Source organism: Trichechus manatus, unplaced genomic scaffold (genome assembly GCF_000243295.1).
Source record: "Trichechus manatus latirostris isolate Lorelei unplaced genomic scaffold, TriManLat1.0 scaffold00171, whole genome shotgun sequence".
In the NCBI taxonomy this organism is placed as follows: Eukaryota; Metazoa; Chordata; class Mammalia; order Sirenia; family Trichechidae; genus Trichechus; species Trichechus manatus.
The window spans coordinates 4767027-4787379 of NW_004444107.1; the positions used below are offsets into that span (position 1 = coordinate 4767027).

General features: G+C 40.8%; 1 protein-coding gene across 2 annotated transcripts in view; it reads left to right on the top strand.

Annotated features, from left to right (window-relative positions):
* The window catches only part of SYNPO2 (synaptopodin 2), a 221489-nt gene that overhangs the window by 182645 nt on the left and 18491 nt on the right, over positions 1–20353 (top strand). For both annotated transcript variants that reach the window (XM_004386805.2, XM_012558526.2), the window contains exon 4: positions 676–2852. In XM_004386805.2, coding sequence (XP_004386862.1) covers positions 676–2852 — 2177 coding nt within the window. The remainder of the gene's footprint in view (positions 1–675; positions 2853–20353) is intronic.

Here is a 20353-nt window from a genome sequence, read left to right on the forward strand (position 1 = left end):
TACTAATTCAGTGTTTTTTAACTTAATTTAGTAGCTATGAATGCAAAGATTATGGAAGGATGTGAAAATAAAAAGAATAAAACTAAATATCTAAATCCATTACATTAAAACATTTAGGTAAATATAATTTTCTTGGGGTCCCCTCCCTTTTGAGATGCTTGGAAACAGTTTTATACTGACACTTTATTATCCCAATGTAGAAGTGCAAAATATACTTTTATTTCAACTTACAAGGTATGCCCTAACTTGTTTTTCAAAAAATATTAAGTCCTTAAGTTATTTCCTTTTTAATTTTAATTACATCCTATTAACTGGCATTTACTAGCCAATTTTATTGTTAAATTAAAATATAAGGATCCATAGAGAAATAAATGTATAAACATAGTTTAATCAGTATATCAAAAATGTATTTACATAAACAAATGAGATGGGACATTATATGTTGTATATTTATAATTGTATATTATTATACAAGTATAAATTTTAAAAGAAATAAAGAGAAATGAATTGGATCCCTTCAAAATCCAGTTGCCAATTGTAAGAATGTTTTTTTCCATCTTCATTTTCCCCTTGGATAGAGAAAAAGAGTTACAGCAAAAAAGAAGTCAGTTTCTGAGTTGCTGTGGAGTCTTCCTTGAACTAATCAACTCAATATAGTTTTTGTATCTTCCCTAGGTCTCCGAAGGAGTGAAAGCCTATCAGAAAAGCAGGTGAAAGAAGCTAAATCTAAATGCAAAAGTATTGCCCTCCTTCTAACAGATGCCCCCAACCCCAACTCCAAGGGGGTGTTGATGTTTAAGAAGCGTCGTCGAAGGGCCAGGAAATACACCCTAGTCAGCTACGGTACTGGAGAGCTTGAGCGAGAGGCAGACGAGGAGGAAGAAGGCGACAAAGAGGATACATGTGAAGTAGCATTTCTGGGCACGAGCGAGTCAGAGGTGGATGAAGAGTTAGTGTCTGACATTGACGACAACCCACAAGTTGTGAACTTTGACTGGGATTCTGGACTGGTGGACATTGAAAAGAAACTGAACAGAGGGGACAAGATGGAGATGCTGCCAGACACCACAGGCAAGGGGGCCCTCATGTTTGCTAAGAGGAGGGAGAGGATGGATCAGATCACAGCCCAAAAAGAGGAGGAGAGGATGAGTGGAATGCCAAGCAGAGAACCAGGTGCTGCTCAGACAGATGGCCTGAGAACCATGACTTCCCACCAAAGGAAAGAAGAAGAATCAGTGAGAATGCAGAGTTCTGTGAGCAAAAGCTACGTCGAAGTGAGCCAGGGTCTTGGCACCGTACCCCAGCAGAATGGCTTTAGTGGGGCACCTGAGACAGCAGAGGCCCAGAGGATGATCCTTATGAACAGGACGGCAAAACCCTTCCCAGGGTCTGTGAACCAGCCAGCAACCCCCTTCTCCCCAACCAGAAACGTAACGAGTCCCATCGCTGACTTTCCTGCACCTCCTCCTTATTCTGCAGTCACTCCTCCACCTGAAGGCTTCTCCAGAGGGGTATCAAGTCCAACAGCTGGCCCAGCACAACCACCTCCATGGCCTCAGCCTGCCCCATGGTCCCAGCCAGCCTTTTACGATTCATCTGAGCGAATAGCTTCCCGGGATGAGAGAATCGCCGTGCCAGCAAAAAGAACAGGAATATTGCAGGAAGCCAAAAGGAGAAGCACTACAAAACCCATGTTCACCTTCAAGGAGCCCAAAGTAAGCCCAAACCCCGAACTCTTGTCACTTCTTCAACATTCAGAAGGCAAGCGGGGCACTGGAGCTGGAGGTGATTCCGGACCCGAAGAAGACTACCTCAGTTTAGGGGCAGAGGCTTGCAATTTCATGCAAAGCTCCTCTTCTAAACAAAAGACCCCACCGCCTGTTGCTCCAAAACCTGCAGTCAAGTCCTCATCCTCCCAACCAGTAACTCCAGTTTCTCCAGTCTGGTCTCCTGGAGTGGCTCCAACCCAACCTCCTGCCTTCCCCACCTCAAACCCATCCCAGGGCACCGTTGCCTCCTCCATTAAAATAGCCCAGCCTTCTTACCCTCCTGCTCGGCCTGCAAGTTCTCTGAACTTGGCTGGTCCCTTCAAAGGACCACAAGCAGCAGTAGCCAGTAAGAGTTATACACCCAAGTCTACAGCTCCTGTACCAACAGTAAACACTGCTCGTGCTGGTGCATTGGGACCATCCAATGAGCTTCCAGGAATGAGTGGGAAAGGAGCCCAGCTCTTTGCCAAAAGGCAGTCGAGAATGGAGAAGTATGTGGTCGATTCAGATACCGTGCAGGCCCATGCTGCCCGTGGTCAGTCTCCCACTCCATCTCTACCAGCCAGTTGGAAGTATTCTTCCAATGTCCGAGCACCTCCTCCTGTGGCCTACAACCCTATCCACTCCCCCTGTTACCCATTGGCTGCCGTCAAGTCCCAGCCATCAGCCCCCCAAGCCTCCAAAACAAGCAAGAAAAAGGGCAAGAAACCCCTCAATGCCTTGGATGTGATGAAGCACCAACCATATCAGCTCAATGCATCCTTGTTTACTTTCCAACCTCCAGATGCAAAGGATGGCCTCCCCCAAAAGTCAGCAGTTAAGGTCAGTCCGGCTCCAGCCTTGAAGCAAGCACTTCCTCCCTGGCCAGTGAATGCTAGTTCTCCCACTAATGTGCAGCCTTTGTCGGTGTACTCAGTCCCAGCCTACAGCTCTCAGCCTACCTTCTTTGCAGAAGCCACCTCACCAGTCAGCGCATCCCCAGTGCCTGTGGCCATTCCCACCTCTCCAAAGCAAGAATCCGCCTCATATTTTGTGGCACCAAGGCCGAAGTTCTCAGCCAAGAAAAGTGGTGTCACAGTTCAGGTGTGGAAACCATCTATTGTGGAAGAGTAATCGAGTAGCTGAAGCTGAGTGTCCACTTTGCTTGAAATGAATTGTTTGCAGTGTTACTTGACTCCCCAAGAATGCCTAGCCAGTCCTTAATTTACTTAATTTCAGATATGTCACCTCCCAATCTGGGTCCAAGGAGCATAATATTTTTAATGAGTCAAAAATCTAACTCAGATTGACTTAGAATACATTTATCTTCTTTGCACACTTAAAAAATTTGGGAGCACCCCAAAATAGACATGTGCCATTATATTAAGTAAGCAGGATCCTCAGGATTTATGTGTTAGCCACAAGACAGATAGTGATCGGTGTTATCAAACATTTGGACACAGCCTTTATATAAGATAACATCTGTGTGCCTATGATGAAAAGGTTCAAATGTAGTGAAAATATAACATGTATTGACTAAGGTTTCTTCTTTTTTAAGTAGTGCATTATCTCTATTATTAGTGTTAAAGGAATAAGAAATATATCAAATACAGGGATCAGCTATGGTCTGTCAACCTCAGCCACCTGTTTGATATTGCAGAGAAGATACCCTAAGGATTGTTGGAATGTACATAGTTTAGTAAGAGGTGGGTAGGAAGGAGGATATTGATAATTACTGAGCACCTGTATATTGGAGTCCTCGGGTGGTGCAAACGGTTAATGCACTGGGCTACTAACCTAAAAGTTGGCAGTTCTGGTCCACCCAAAGGTACCTCAGAAGAAAGGTCTGGCGATCTAGTTCCCAAAAATCAGCCATTGAAAACCCTATGAGCAAAATTCTACTCTCATACACATGGGGTAGCCATGAGTCGCAGGCGGCTCAATGGCAACTGGTTTGGTTATTATATGTTAGGTTTTTGGCCAGATGTTTTACATGTATTAACTCATTTCAGAAGATTTGTTTAAAGTAAGTGGGGTAGGGCAAGGACAGTTATCCTTAGAGATTAATTCCCATCTTCCTCCTCCACTTTCGTAGGAACTAAGTAAGTACATCTCCAATTGCCTACGATAGCATTAGTTTGTTTTCCTCAGCTGAGGCAAGCAGTAGAGTACAGTACCATGGCGTAACGTATGAAGAGGTGAGCAGGATGCACATAAAGATATACATGACTATTACTTTACCTGGGGAAACTGAACGATTGAGGCCTGAAGGGTGACTGACTACAGGGGCTGATTGTGAAGCACGAGGAACCCATGTGTGTGGAGGCTGGAGCGTGAGAACACACAATTATCAGCATCATTTCTGAGTGACCTCACAGATTTTTTTCTCATGTTTGTTTTGCTTTTTGACGACTGCTTCTTCCACTCTTCCTTTCAATTCTATCCTTGCACCTTCACTTTGTTATTTATGTTTGATGGACCAGGAGGACCCAGGCAAGGTTATCTTGTAAATTTGGACTGGTTACGCACTATGCCATCATCCAGCTGGCTATGAAGTTAGTAATGTTACTGAGAGTAAACCTGAAGACCTTTCTCGTATCTATTTTAAGTCTGAGTCTGAGCAGCCGTGGAAAATATTCAACATGACTTAATGTAGAGAACTACAAAGAATTTATGACAGCTCAAGGAAAACCATCTACTCTATACAGGAAATATCTTTAGAGACCTATCATTAAAAACTTGCCTGGTTTGATGGTACATGGTACCATTTTAATTCTCTGAAAATATCTGTATTCCTGTTCTTTTCCGCTGTCACTGTCAATCAGCTATATTTTTCACTATCCTATTAAAATATTACTTTCTTCTTTATCTGTTGAATGTATGTATTTTTTAAACCTTCCCTGTATGAGCTGTTCTGATCTAGGTCATTTCTCTGATATTTCTCTTATGTTCCATATCTGAAATTCCTTTTGTGAGTATTTCCATTTCTCTGTGCACTGTAAAAATTCAAGCCTTAGGTATTTCTAAAACAACTCAAAGAGAAGTAAGTTTTCTACAGAACAATGGAGCTGATTCTTCTGCTTTTCTCTAGAAAATCTCCCCTTGCCTTTGGTGGCAATTTACCTAGAGGTCACAACCACAGGATGTAGCTCAGCCTATTATTTGCCTTTTTGGGAAATCAATTAGCAAGATTAATGCAGGATAAAGGAAAAAGCAATCTATATAACAGAATTTTTTTTCTATTGTTCCCCACAAAGGAAGTCCGTTGAATGGTGTACATTTTGCATTCTTTTCAAATAGAACAACCATAAAAAGCTTCTTAAAGTGAAGCAGGAAAGATAATTTTTGTAACTTTGAATTCTTAACATAACATTTAAATCATGGCATGCATCAAAGGAAAGATAATGGAATACACAGGTAGTCCATCTGAGATCGTCGGTTCAAATGTAGACTAGTATAGTGATGACCCAGAAGTATTCCCAGTTGTCCAGTGGTTTGTGGTATGTAGGAATGAGAAGCATTTTCAGTCCATTTCCTGTTGGACAGGTGGTGATCTTAACTGAGCCACTATTTAGAGTTGATGACTAAAGACACAACTAGTATAACTGTATCTTCTAGTCATTCGGGGACTGTTTGGAGTTCCCAAAAAGCTTCTGGGAGGCATGACAGGCACGCAAAACATCTACAACTTAGACTGGGAATTGGTAGCATAGGTCTTAGCTTGGACCACACAGTCCCACTTTATAGAAGACGGGCGGGATTTTTCCAAAACTGTACTCACAACTGATAGTGTGACCTCACCCTGAGGGGTATGGGGAGTGGAAGAGAGAAGGTCTAAACTACCTCCCAGGAGTTATAGGAATTTCCTTTGCCTCTTCTTCCCTATCAGGGAGCCCTCTGGGAACTTGCATGCAGATTAAACTCTATGTACCATTCATGCTGGGGCTATGGAGGTGATGTCAGTGTAGCAGGTGGGAGAGTTAAAATTCATGACATCAGCTTTCCTCCCACTGGTCACCCTGTGCAATGTGGATGTTGTTGACTTCATTGTGGTGGTGATTGGTTGGTTGATTGGCTGGCTGGTTGTGTGATTTAGGGAGGCAATTTTGTTTCGTTTTTAGCACCTTGTCTCTTCCTTTGTCTTTTGTTAGCTTAATTTCTAGGTCCAGCACCTATGAAGTTAAGTGCACATCATCACCGTAATAGCAATGATCATATACTGAGTGCCTATGTTATGTTAGGTGCCTATATACATTATCCCAAGAATCCACTGCATGGTTTACAAGTACCAGAATATAAACTAAAATGTCATCACAGTCACTGACTTACTGCGGGACCTTAAGCAAATCTCTTTCCATGAACTTTGCCTTAATAATGTCTCAAACCTCTTTTCCTGATAGTAATGTTGTGCCGTAGTGAGTATGCAGAACACTTGAGATTCTAGGAAGAAAAGTGCTAGGTAGATGTAACTACAGCATTCGTTATCTTTCTTAGTTTTACAAGAGGACAGGCTGACTCACACAGAACTGGTAAGATTGGGAATCTGAGCATTGCTAATTTAATGTTATAACACAATTTTATTTCTAGTATTTCAATAATAGACACATTCTGTTCTGAAGGAGGAAAAAGAACAGTTTTCTGCATTCATCGATAGAGTAGGAATAAATATTTAAGGATATGTTTAATAAGACACTTTCGATTTGTCATTCTAGAGCATGTAGAAGTTTGTACTTCAAAATATATCTAGTGTGATTGTTAACGATAACATGTATCCAGCTTTTATATGAATTATATTATTTAATCTTCACAAGAGGTAACTCATTTTAATCTTAGGAAAACCAATCTGAGTTACAAATAGTTCTTCAAAGTAAGCCAGGATTATTTAACTCTTTCAGATAGCTCCGACTTCTTTCAAGAAGTAGACATTGTAGAACAGCTGAGTATTATCACACAGCCTAAATTCTAGCCTGGCGATAGGAGTCACATCTGAGATGTCAAGAACAAGTGGTCTATATTTAAAGGGGGTGGACTGGGACTATTTTCTTATTTGCAGTTACTAGGTTAAAGAACTTTGAAGGTCATTTGCTGCTGAACAGCATGTCAAATATTCTGACTATGTGGCGATTTCACAGTAAAATGTCTTGAGAGCGCAAGAAGATACGTGGTAATTAGTGTCTGACTTTTAATCTACCAAATAAAGGCCCTTTTCTGTGTCTAATTTCATCCAGTTATAAAACAGAGAATGTACAGGAACTCAAAGTCTCAGGGAATGTCCCTGAAATCAGTTGCTATTTCATGAGTCACCACCAGCCTGGCAGGAAGGGTATTTGAAGTCATGGTCATCAAAAAGAAGTGATTGTTTTTTGAAAAGCTAAATGCTTCCAGAGGGAAGAGGTGGGGTATGCGTTCATCCTTTCCTAAAATGAGGGTTGTAGAGTTTGTTGTAAAAAATTGTATAAGTTCATGAGAAAAATATGTAAATTCTGAGAACCAACATTGTCTTCCCAGAAACACTGACCCTTGCTGGTCTCATGTCCCCATATCACTGGACTCTGGGGGACACAAAAACACATGTAACACTTCAGTGCTGTTGAGTTTGTCAACAAGTATTCTGGGAAAAAGCGGAATTGAATTCTTCTCTAGACTTCCCATCAGAATTGGCCTTGTGCCATAAAGCACACTAGTATTTCCCACAGTACCCAAATATCAGGCAAAATTGCCGAAAGAGGCCAGACTCTGTCCCTCCACCATTCTAAAAAACAAGGACAAAAATTACAGGACATCCTATGGAGCATCAGGCCAATAAAAATCAGTCTTCTGGAGAAGCCCACATCAGAGACATCCTTTCCTTGATGTTATCAGATCCAGCAATCTTTCAAAAATCTGTGTCTCTAGCATGTATATTTGTACCCAGAATTATCAGTTGGCACTTGGAAATCACAGAACTTACTACTCTGAGGCAATTGAATGGAGAAGAATTTAATTAAAAAACATCAAATTGTGTCAGACATTTCTCAGTCTCTTGATTTTATCAAAGTTTTTCCAGCTAATAAAGCATACCTCAAGTTTAAGGGGGAGAAAGTTAGGCTTTTATAGAGTCCTGCAGTTTTAAACAGAGTCCTGGTGGTGCAGTGGTTAAGAGCTCGGCTGCTAACCAAAAGGTTGGCAGTTTGAATCCACCAGCTGCTTCTTGGAAACCATATGGGGCAGTTCTACTCTGTTCTATAGGGTCACTATGAGTTGGAATCGACAGCAAGAGATTTGGGGTTTTTTTTTGTTGTTGTTGTTATAGTTTTAAACAATTTTCTGTTACTGAAATATACAATTTTTTAAGTTTTTCATTTTTTGGTTCCTAATTAAAATATAGGGGGCAGTGGTAGTTCAGTGGCAGAATTCTCACCTTTTATGTGGGAGACCTGGGTTTGACTCCCAGCCAATGCATCTCATGTGCAGCCACCACTCATCTGTTAGTGGTGGTTTGCATATTGCTAAGATGCTGAACAGGTTTCAGTGAAGCTTCCAGACTAAGACAAAGAAGAAAGATCTGGTGATCTACTTGTGAAAATTAGTCAACGAACTCTATGGATCACAATGGCAGATGGGGTCTCTATGAGTTGGAGGCTGACTTGACACAGCTAATGACAACAACAATTAAAATATTACAAAGGACCTACTTTCCAGCCTACTCTCCTTCCTCTAAAAACTCGTTGCCACTGAGTGGATTCCAACTTATAGCTACCACATAGAACAGTGTAGAACTGCCCCATAGGATCTCCAAGGCTGTAATCTTTATGGAAGCAGACTGCCATATCTTCCTCCTTGGGAGTGGCTGGTGGGTTCAAACCACCGACCTGGTTAGCAGCCGAGTGTTTAACCACTGCGCCACCTGGGCTTCTTCTCCTTCTTCCTGATAATAATGATAATAATAACCATAATGACATTCAAATATGCTGTGGAGGAATCTTGCTTTCACAGCTCTCACTTCTTGAGCTCCTTGATAAGGATTAATTGTTTGCTCGTGAGCAAAAAAATTCCAAGAATTGCAGTAGGCCCTGAGTTTGATAGAAACGCACATTCTAGGAATAAATTGAGAAATATTTTCTTCTAGGAAGCAAATAACATAAATCGAAGTGTTTTTGTTTTGTTTTCTTTCCTTCAGAAGACATTTTATGTCAGGAAATCTTTGATACTTTTATTTACTGGAATGATTTGTTTTCAAAGCTACCCAAAATCCCTGAGTCAAGCATTATGGTCCAAGTCAGGATGACATAGGTAGGGATGGAAGCTGTGACAGCCCTTCAGACAACCTCATGGGTCCTGAGGAAAAGGTGGGTGGGTATTGTGGGAGGGGAGGTGGTTGATATATTAAGTTTCTTCTAGATACCAGGAATTGTGTTAATTACATAAGATCTAATAATAGCAATCATTAATTGAGCACAAACTGTGAGTCTTGAACTGTGCCAAGTATCTATCATAGATTATTTCTTTTAATCAGTTGTCCTTATGAGATAGGTCCTATCATTTTCTCCATTTTATAGATTATAGATGTGATTCTGAGGCACAAAGATGCTGAATAACTTGCCCAGGATCACACCATGTTAAGTAGTAGACTCTGGATACTGTTTGGAACCTGCACTCTTAACCAATTATACTGTGATTTCAGTTACTCCTCAGAATTACCCTATAAGGGAAGATATTGTTATTTCCATTTAAAAATATGCAGTATCTCAAGCTCAGAGAGACTAAACAATTTACCCAAGAATCACTAAGCATGTAAGTAGTGGGCAAAGGTTAGACCTAGATATTTGTCTGACATCCAAGCCTGTGCTCTTCATGCAGTACCACATGGTTTCTACAGTCTCATCAGACCCCAGAATCCCACCCTGGGGCCTGTTAATAATGTATTCACCAAACTGATTCACCAAGAGACCACTCAGTTGATGCCTTGTAGTTGGCTTTGACTCCACTTTCATAAGATTGCTCATAAAATCAGATACTCTGACAGTATGTTGGAAGTAAAAATCAGTGTCTGAAAAAGAAGCATCATCTGTTTTATGAGTTTAAAAGATGAATTTGAAAGTGAATTTTTGTGAGTTCCCAAAATTCTTTCATTTTTGAATTCAGGTTGAATAGATGATATTCATAGGCTGGAAGTGGAGAGGAATGTCATTAAAAAAAATAAAGCAAATCTAAGTCTCTACATAAAAGTACGCTCTCCCACTTTGTGTCATGCCATTCTGACTAAGTGTAAATTCAAGGAACTTTCTTATTAACTAGTAAATCAACATCCAGCTTGGTTTGCTCCTGAGTGAATAATTAACTTGAAGCACTTCAAAAAGAATAATTCTAAACTGAAAAATGCTGACAGAGTCACAAGTTTCGAGTATTTCAAACTATATTCTAAAAAGTAACCGATTCTTAGCATTCCCTGGAGTCTTTCCCAGTTGAGCTATATTCATCTTGACGTCCGTAAGGCAGCAAACCTTTCCTGCTCCAGAGTGTCCTCGACGGAAGATTTCTCAACAGTTATTTCTGTCAAAGACTTCCCAGCAAGGACATTTTTACACCTTATGTTTAAATGCGTCACATTGTTATTCTGAAAACATCTCCAGAGGAAATAGTATAATGGATTTTAAGCAGGGGTTTTGAACATTCCCATCACTAAAAACTCCTCAGTATATTTGCAGAGTGTCATTGCCTTGAATTAAAATTGAAAATAATGGGGGACTTACTATGTGCTAAAGAGCCCCTGTAGTACAGAGGTTAAAGCATTCGGCTGCTAACCCAAAGGTTGGCGGTTCGAATCCACCAGTGGCTCAGAGGGAGAAAGATGTGGCAATCTGTGTCAGTAAAGATTTACAGCTTTGGTAACCCTACGGGGCCGTTCTACTATGTCCTATAGGGTGGCTATGAGTTGGAATCGACTCGATGGCTGTGGGTTTTGGGGGTTACTGTGCTAGGTGGAAAACCTGGTGGCACAGTGGTTAAGAGTTCAGCTGCTAACTGAAAGGTTGCAGCTTGAATCTACCAGGTGCTCCTTGGAAACCCTATGGGGCGGTTCTGCACTGTCCTATAGGATTGCTGTGAGTCGGAATTGACAGCAATGGGTTTGGTTTTTTGGTTATGTACTAGGTACCATTCTAAGTACTTTACTAGTATCTCTTTTAGTCATCACAAAAACACTCCAAGGTTGGTATTCTTATCATCCTTATCATCATACTCATTTACAAATAAGGAAATTGACATGAAGAAAAGTTAAGGAACTTGTTTAAAGTGACAGACTAAGACTCAAGGCTTAATAGTCAAGATACAGAGCCAAGCTCTAATCACAAGGCCACACTGCCTCTCTTGACCACAAGAAGACTCAAGTCACAGATGAAAGGAATTGTTTATCAGAGGTAATTTCCTCTATTGTGTGTTCTGTGTTTGGCTTAGCTTCCTTCCTAATTTCTTGAAGAGTTCCATGTATTAATCTTTTGTATTCTGCCTCCGGTAATTCCAAGAAATTTTCCTCCTCTGAAAAATTCTAGATTCTTTATTTTGGGAACTTGCTGAAGCCATCATGGATTGCCTGTTTATGTGATTTGATATTGACTGTTGTCTCTGAGCCATCAATAAGTTATTATATTGACTTATTTTATGTTTGCTTACTGTGTCCTAGCTTCTTATTTTGTTTTGATATGCCCTAATAGTCTGCTCGTATGAGCTAGTTAGATTATTGGCACCTTTGAAGCTCTAATGTCCTGTCACCAGGTGGTTAGATCTGTTACTAGGTATGTGAGCGCAGGAGTCCACCCACTCCTCCTGTGTGGATTCAGCTCAGGTGCCCAGGTAGATAGCCACCAAGTGTGTGGTGTAGGCTCTCACTTAGAGTCTTAGATAGGCATGGGTGATTGGTGTAGGCACAGGCATCTGGCTGCAGCAGGGGGACACACTCTGAGCAAGGCAGGGGGCTGATGGCCACCTCCGAGTGTCCAGGAGGAAGACATGTCCCTGCTCCCTAGAGCACATAGGCAGGTGGCTTTTGCAGCTGGACTATGAGCACCTAATGCTGATGGCTGTAAGGACTGAGGGGCATCTCTTATTCATGGGCCCCTATCCCAGGTGGCTAGGTGGTGTGGGTGGAGCTACCAGTCCTCAGGCCCCTGATGTGGGTAGGTGAAGACTCTGCTTAATAGGCAGAGCAGTGTCAAATGTCAAGAACCTGCCACTTCACAGCTGAAACAGCTGAAGTTAGAGTTCCAGTATATACCCTGTTGTACTGCAGTGATGAGGGCCTACGCTGTTGAGATGGGCCCACAGAAGTCTGTGCAGGGGGAAAGGCACTCAAAGTCCGTGGATGGATCCCTTATGCCTTTGCCTAGGCAAAGGAGCTGTGCCTACCCTGGGTTCCTGGCTTAGGGGAGCCAGCAGTTTATTTTTTCCCCGTTTGTTAACTTGTTCACTCTCCAAGGCAGGGAGAATGGCTCCCGGCATGTGACAGATCCTACTTCCGGCCCAGGGGACTCAGCAATTGCTGAAGCCGATCCAGAACTCAGTGCAGCGCAGGGAGCAGGGAGGTAAATGGGAGAGAGGTTTTTCCCTAAGGGGGGTGTTTTTGATCCGTGCGGTAGGCCATACGCAATTACCTATCTTTCGCCGGATAGAGGGCTGCTTCTCACTGGTTCTGGGTGGCTGTGTAGACTCTCAGCAGCTGGGTGTCTCCCAGTGCAGAAAACGCGCCTCCCGAGCACCATTGCTTGCCTACATCACCGCTCATCCCCCAGGTGATCAGGCCTGAAGGGCTCAGACTCTCACCGGGTCAGGTCTGGCAAATCCTCTCTGCTTCCGAACAGTGTCTCCCTCTCCCTGCCATTCAGTCTGGTTCCTCAACTCTGCCTTTGATGTTCAGGGCTCCCACACTGCCATGTATTATTTTGAATCACTTGTTTTTTCTGGTCTTTGTTGTAAGAGGGTCTACCAGAAGCGTTAGACTACTCGGCCGTCTTGGCCCTGCCCCTATCAGAGGTAATAAGCTTTATTCTTAGGAATGATTCAAAAATTAGTTTAAACTTTCTAAATCAAAGTGAGAAATATTGAAAAATCTTCTTAGAATTTGGTAGCTCCAAGTGATGTTGTTGTTAGCTGCCCTTGAGTCTGCCCCCGACTCATGGCCATCATTTGCACAATGAAACGAAATGCTGCCGGGTCCTGTGCCATCCCCATAATTGGCTGTGGATTGGACTGTTGCAATCCATAGGCTTTTCAATGACTGCTTACAACTCCATAAATGGTACAGCAAAGCTCATTATTTTGCTAGTTACTATTGGACCCCTAGATGGTGCAAACTCAACTACTAGCAAAAAGGTTGGCAGTTCAGACCCTCCCAGAGGCACCTTGGAAGATGAGCCTGTCGATCAGCTTCTAAAAGGTCACAGCCTTGAAAACCTTATAGAGCAGTTCTACTCTGCATACATGGGGTCGCCACAAGTCTAAACTGACTCGACAGCAGCAAAGAGCAACACTGACTAAAATACTTGCAATGCGCTAAACTGAATACCACAAACACCCACCACTTCCAACCAACTAGCATAATATATTATTAAATTTGTACTGATTTACACCAGGTAAATTAAGAAAAAAGAGAATGATGATGAGAAGAAAGCCCTCCAATTATAATAATAATAATGCAGAAAAAATGTTCCCAAGAATTTTAAGTTAAATTTTAAAAGCCATGATTTTATTTAGTGAAAGCAATAGGTAACCATTTCTAAAACAAAATTCGTGTATTCTTAGGTGAAATAATGCATGTAAATACTGAGCATACAGATGTATACTTTGTAGTGCTTAAGATTATGGACTCTGGGGCCATGTTGCCTACATCTGAATCCCAGGTCTGCCTCTTGCTAGCTGGGAGTCTTTAGCTAAATTATTCAGCCTCTCTGTGCCTCAGAAGCCTGAGCTGTAAAATGGAGATGATAGTAGGTCTAACTCATGGTTGTTATGAAGATTAAATGAATCGGTATGTGTTATTACTGTAGAACAACACCTGACAGAAAGTATTTAATACAAGTTACCTATCAATATTAGTATAATGGGTGCTCAATAAATAATAGGTACTATTTCAAAAGCTTCCAAGGAGGAAGCACACACATATGCACAACAATTAAACTGTGTTCTCTGTTAATATGAATCCCAGTTTAAGAGACCTACCACAGCTAACACAGAAAAAGTGGAAGCCGTGTCAATCTAAATCTCATAGTGGCGTAAGGAATCTATCCCCAGGAGTCTTTTACTGAGACATCTTTTTTTTTTTTCTTCTCTACTTTTTTCTTCTTACTGAAGTTTTATATGTCTATATTCTTCAGTATCCATTCTGTTTATCACTTTTTCTTTTTGCTTTGTCTTCAAAGCATTGTTGTAGTGGTATTCAAAGATGAGATCAGGATTAAAAAAAAATGGGTTAAGGATAGAGTTCAGTATTTAAAAAAATAAACTCAGCATCAGCTTTGAGATTCAAGTACAAAGGTACTGCATTCAATTCAAAGCGCTGCCATTAAATAGAACAAGTGTGGTGTACTGAACAACAAAGGAGAACTCTTATGGGGAAATGCTTGTAAATCAAGTATATTCTCAAAATAGGATAGTTGGTATCTCGAGCAAGGTTCTAGTAGGACAGTTGAAGCTTAAGTAGGCCTATCACGAAGGAAGTGGAACAGTTGGCAACCCTACCCCCGAGACTACCCCAATTCAGACCTGCAGCAGTTGGGGCTCTGACAGAAGCTGGCTGACCTCTGAAAGGCGCAGCAGACAGCTGCTCTTATCCCTCCACTCCAACGCTGTCCTGGGACAAAGGGTCAGCAACCTGGCCTTTTTAGAGTAATTGAGCCCCTTGCCTGAGAAGCGTGATCAGCTTCCAAAAACAGAAAGAGCGAAACCTAGGCCTGAGCAGAGCAAACTCCCAGGTCTTAGGGCAAAAGATGAAAAACAATATTTCCAGAAACTGAGTGAATGCTGTAGGGAGGAACCTAAAATTCCAGCTGCATTTCAAACCCAGGGAATTTTTGTGGGTTTGCTGGTACTTCTAGAATCCTTCTGAGTCAGAAGCAGAAGTCAGGACTGGTCTTTAAGAGAACAAAACCAGAACAAGCTGAGATTCTGAAAATTTTATCTTAATCCAAAATAGCTCTCTTTTCAAATACAATTCCATTGATTTAGGTTAGTTTCCTTTTGTACCATGTAATTACATATTTCTTTTTAAAAAAAAGTAGTTCTCTTTCTTGCATTGTATACTTCTTAATTCTTTTTCTCTTAGCATATCTCAGATTAATAAGGAAATGCTCACAAACCAACCTCTAGAGCTAAGAATCACTAAGGAATGGGCTGGACAATTATTAATAAAATGTTGATTTAAGATATCATACCCAATCCTTCCACAGTTAGAGCTTTTCTTTTTAAATTATACTCAGTCTATTGATATTCTGGTCCATTTGGACTACTTATTAAAGCTTATCAGATTGTGCTCATTATAATTCTTCATATAAGATCAAAACACCATTCCAAACCCATTGCTGTCAGGTTGATTCTGACGCAGAGCAACTGTATAGGACAGGGTGGAACTGTCCCATAGGGTTTGCAAGGAGTGGGTGGTGGATTCAAACTGTCAGCCTTTTGGTTAGCAGCCGAATGCTTAACCACTGCGCCACCAGGGCTCCCATATAAGACCAACATGGGCCAAATAGATATTGAATTCTACATGATGAAATGTCCACTGAAATGTTGCTATTGTGGGTAGTGTTATTGAAAGGCCTAGCAAATCTACTTCAGAAAAATAAGCCATTGAAAACCCAATAGAGCATAGTTCTTCCCTGACACAAATGGGGTCACCACAAGTTGGAGTTGACTCGATGGCAACTGGTTTGGTTATTTGTTTTTTTAGTATTACTAAAATAAAAGGCAAAGAAAAATGTATCATTTAGACCTCTTGATTTAAATTTTACATTTCAATTCACCAAGTATTTTGATTTCCTTTGCATTCAGCAAATGGTTGCCTCATAGTGTTCTAACACACAGCTTTTCTAACTTCTGTCGGAAAATTAAGATCCCTGCCCCGCTTAGAAATTCTAGAGGAAAATTAAGAGCCCTGGTGGCGCAATGGTTAAAGTGTTCAACTGCTAACGGAGAGATCAGTGGTTCAAAACCACTAGCAGCTCAGAGGGAGAAAGATGTGGCAGTCTGCTTCCTTAAAGATTTACTGTTTTGGAAGCCCTGTGGGGTCGCTATGAGTCAGAATCGACTCCAGAGAAGTGGGTTTGCTTTTGGCCCCACCTTAAGGGGCCCTGGTGGTGTAGTGGTTAAAGTACTTGGCTGCTAACCGAAAGGCTGGTGATTTGAACCTAACAGCCACTCCATGGAGAAAAGATGCAGCAATCTGCTACCTTAAAGATTACAGCCTTGGAAACTATGTGGCAGTTCTACTCTGTCCTATAGGGTCGCTATGAGTCAGAGTTGACTCCAACAGGTTTTTTGGCCCCACCTTAGAAATTCTGATTTAGCAGGTCTGGGGGTGGCCCAGGAATTTGTATTTGTAATATACACCCCAGGTGATTCTGATGCTAATGGACTGTGAACCACACTTTGAAAAACACTTTTCTAACACACAAAACACTTAAGCCAACTTTATTCTTTAGAAACCATAAATAGTTTTCCAGTTCATCCAGTCAGGGACAGTCAGACTTGTAAATTACACCTACTTTCAAATGATCTTGGTGTCTTGTCAAGTCTGAGCAGGCATTAAAATGCAGGCCAGACTGACTTTACTATGAGCATCCAGGAGATGGCAGCAAACCCTCTTCCCCTCTCGGAAAGTGCTCCACAGGCAACCGTTCTAAAGCTTGTTGGATAAAATTTGCTTTGAACATTTTGTTTGTTTGTTTAATAGAAGAGTAAAGGAGGCCTTGAGACATGATTTTATCTCACCCCATGCTTCTAATCAAGGCTCAATATAAATATCTCTAGGAATAGAATGATACAATTTTATAACCTAGAGAAGGGGTTGTACAAAGTTACTTGGCTGTTTTTCTTTTCTCTGGGAAAAGATTGTATGACTTCCCTTGGCTGTAAGGCTCAAGGGTATGTTATCTCTAATCAAAAATTTTCTCATTAATAGCTAACTTAAATCCCTCTGACAGTAATCAAAACGTTCTTATTTTGGGATCTAGGCTGAAGGACAACTATGAAGCACTTTGAAATGAAAACAAATATGATTGTAAAAATTTTAAAACTAAAAAGAAGTTTCAATCGATATGTTGAGAAAATAATCCGAAGAGCTGGACTGTATGAAGAAGAACATGGCATCAGGATTGGAGGAAGACTCGTTAACAACCTGCGATATGCAGATGACACAACCTTGCTTGCTGAAAGGGAAGAGGACTTTAAGCACTTACTGACGAACATCAGAGACTACAGCTCTCAGTATGGATTATGCCTTAACATAAAGAAAACAAAAATTCTCATGACTGAGCCAATAAGCAACATCATGATAAACAGAGAAACTATTCAAGTTGTCAAGGATTTCTTTTTACTTGGATCCACAACACCCATGGAAGCGGCTGTCAAGAAATCAAACAAGTCATCGTGTTTTCAATCGCCTCATATGCGTGCAAAAGCTGGACAATGAATAAGGCAGCTCGAAGAAGAACTGATACCTTTGAATTATAGTGTTGGAGAAGAATATTGAATATAGCATGGACTATCAGAAGAATGAACAAATCTGTCTTGGAAGTACAGCCAGAATGCTGCACAGAAGTGAGAATGGCAAGATTTTGTCTCACATACTTTGGACACATTATCAGGAGGGACCAGTCTCTGGAGAAGGACGTTATGCTTGGTAAAGTAGAGGGGCAATGAAAGAGAGGAAGACCCTCAACGAGATGGATTGACACAGTGGCTGCAACGATGGGCTCAAGCATAGCAAAAATTGTGAGGATGGTGCAGGACTGGGCAGAGTTTAGTTCTATTGTACTAACTGTCGCTAACTCAGAACTGACTCGAAGGCACCTAACAACAATGACAAAAAGAAGTTCATGCACTTTATGGACCAGAGTGATAAATCCTGGTATTTTTGTGTAAACTTAACGTTAATATGAACAAAATAGTGTGATGGGTTGACAAAGTGCAAAATCAGTCTGCTAAAATACTGGAAGAATGTACAGAACAAATAGGTAAACCTACTCTAGCAGTTTTGTTCCCAACAAGAGTATTTTCAAACCTCTGAGGCACTAAAATTTATTTCTAAGACAAATAGGATGGTGACATGTCTGGAAGATCTGTAATATGAGATATATGTGTGTACATTTACCAATGAGGAAAAAAACTAAGAGGAAATAGAAGAGCTGGATATTTGGAGAAGTATGGTGTGGATGAGAGAGGAAAGGACTCCACTGGTCAAAAAAAAAAAAAAAAAAGGACTAATGAATAGAAGTTACAAGGCAGTAAACATCAGTTCAACTTAAGAAACTGTTTCAAAACTTTGTAGAGAAGAGATGGAGAAGGAACTAACATGTATATTGTACACATACAATATCAAGGCCTTTAATAAAATACCTCATTTAATTCTCACAACAACCTTCTTTGGTGGAAATTATTCTCTCTTTCTTTTTTTTAATTTATAAGGAAACTATAGCTTAGAGAGGTTAAGAAAATCATCCACACAGCTAGTAATGTGGCAGATCCAGCAGTTGAATCCAGGTTAATCTTTTTTCATATCTTGTGCTTTTCCTACTATAATGACTATCAGGTATGTTGTAAAAGAAATTTCTATACTTTATGAAAGCTTGATTAAAGTATTGCTAAGGAACCTTAGTAAAGTATTATGATGAAATATACAAAGACCTGGGATTAGAAAACCAAAAGGGAAGAACACATTCAGCATTTCTCAAGCTGAAAGAACTGAAGAAAAAATTCAAGCTTCGAGTTGCAATATTGACAGATTCTACAGGAAAAATATTGAATGATGCAGGAAACATCAAAAGAAGATGGATGGAATACACAGAGTCACTGCACCATTTCAGGAGGTAGCATATGATCAAGAACTAATGGTACTGAAGGAAGAAGTCCAAGCTGTACTGAAGGGAACGGGAAAAAACTGGGCTCCAGGAACTGGCAAAATACCAAATGAGATGTTTCAACAAACGGATACAGTACTGGAGGTGTTCACTCATCTATGTAGAGAAATTTGGAAGACAGTTATCTGGCCAACCAACTGGAAGAGATCCATGTTTGTGCCCATTTCAAAGAAAGGTGATCCAACAGAATGCAGAAATTATCAATTAATATCACACACAAGTAAAATTGTGCTGGAGATCTTTTAAAAGTGGTTGCAGCAATACATGAACAGGGAACTGCCAGAAGTTCCAGCCGAACTCAGAAGAGGATGTGGAACAAGGGATATCATTGCTGATGTCAGATAGATCCTGTCTGAAAGCAGAAAATACCAGAAAGATGTTTACCTGTGTTTTATTGACTATGCAAATGCATTCAACTGTGTGGATTATAACAAATTATGGATAACATTGCAAAAAATAGGAATTCCAGAAGAATTAATTGTGCTCATGAGGAAACTGTGCATAGATCAAGAGACAGTCATTCAGGTCGAAAATATCAAAGGGATATTGCATGGTTTAAAATCAGGAAAGGTGTGTGTCAGGGTTGTATCCTTTCACCATACTTATTCAATCTCTATGCTGAGCAAATAATCCAAGAAACTGGACTATATGAGGAAGAACACTGCATCAGGATTGGAGGAAGACTAATTAACAACCTGTGATATGCAGATGACACAACCTTGCTTGCTGAAAGTGAAGAAGACTTTTAAGTACTTCTGAAGAAAATCGAAGACTACAGCCTTCAGTATGGATTGCCCCTCAACACAAAGAAAAGAAAAATCCTCACAAGTGAACCGATAAGCAACATCATGATAAACAGAGAAAATACTGAAGCTGTCAAGGATTTCATTTTATTTGGATCCACAATCAATGCCCATGAAAGCAGCAGTCAAAAAATCAGACGATGTATTGCAATGGGCAAATATGCTGCAAAAGAGCTCTTTAAAGTGTTGAAAAGCAAGGATGTCACTTTGAGGACTAAGGTGCTCCTGACCCAAGCCATGGTATTTTCAATTGCCTCATATGCATGCAAAAGCTGGACAATGAATAAGGAAGACTGAAGAAGAATTGACATCTTTGGTTTATGGTGTTGAAGAAGAATACTGAATATACCATGGACTACCAGAAGAACAAACAAATCTCTCTTGGAAGAATTACAGTCCTTAGTAGCAAGGATGGCGAGACTTCATCTCATGTACTTTGGACATGTTATCAGGAGGGATCAGTCCCTGGAGAAGGACATCAAGCTTGGTAAAGTAAAGGGTCAGTGTAAAAGTGGAAGACCCCGTTAAAAGCTTTCAAGCAGCCATCTAAGATGCATCAATTGGTCCCAACCATCTGGAGTAAAGGAGAATGAAGAACACCAAAGACACAAGGAAAGTGGTAGCCCAAGAGACAGATAAGGGCCACATAAACCAGAGACTTCATCAGCCTGAGACCAGAAGAACTAAATGGTGCCCG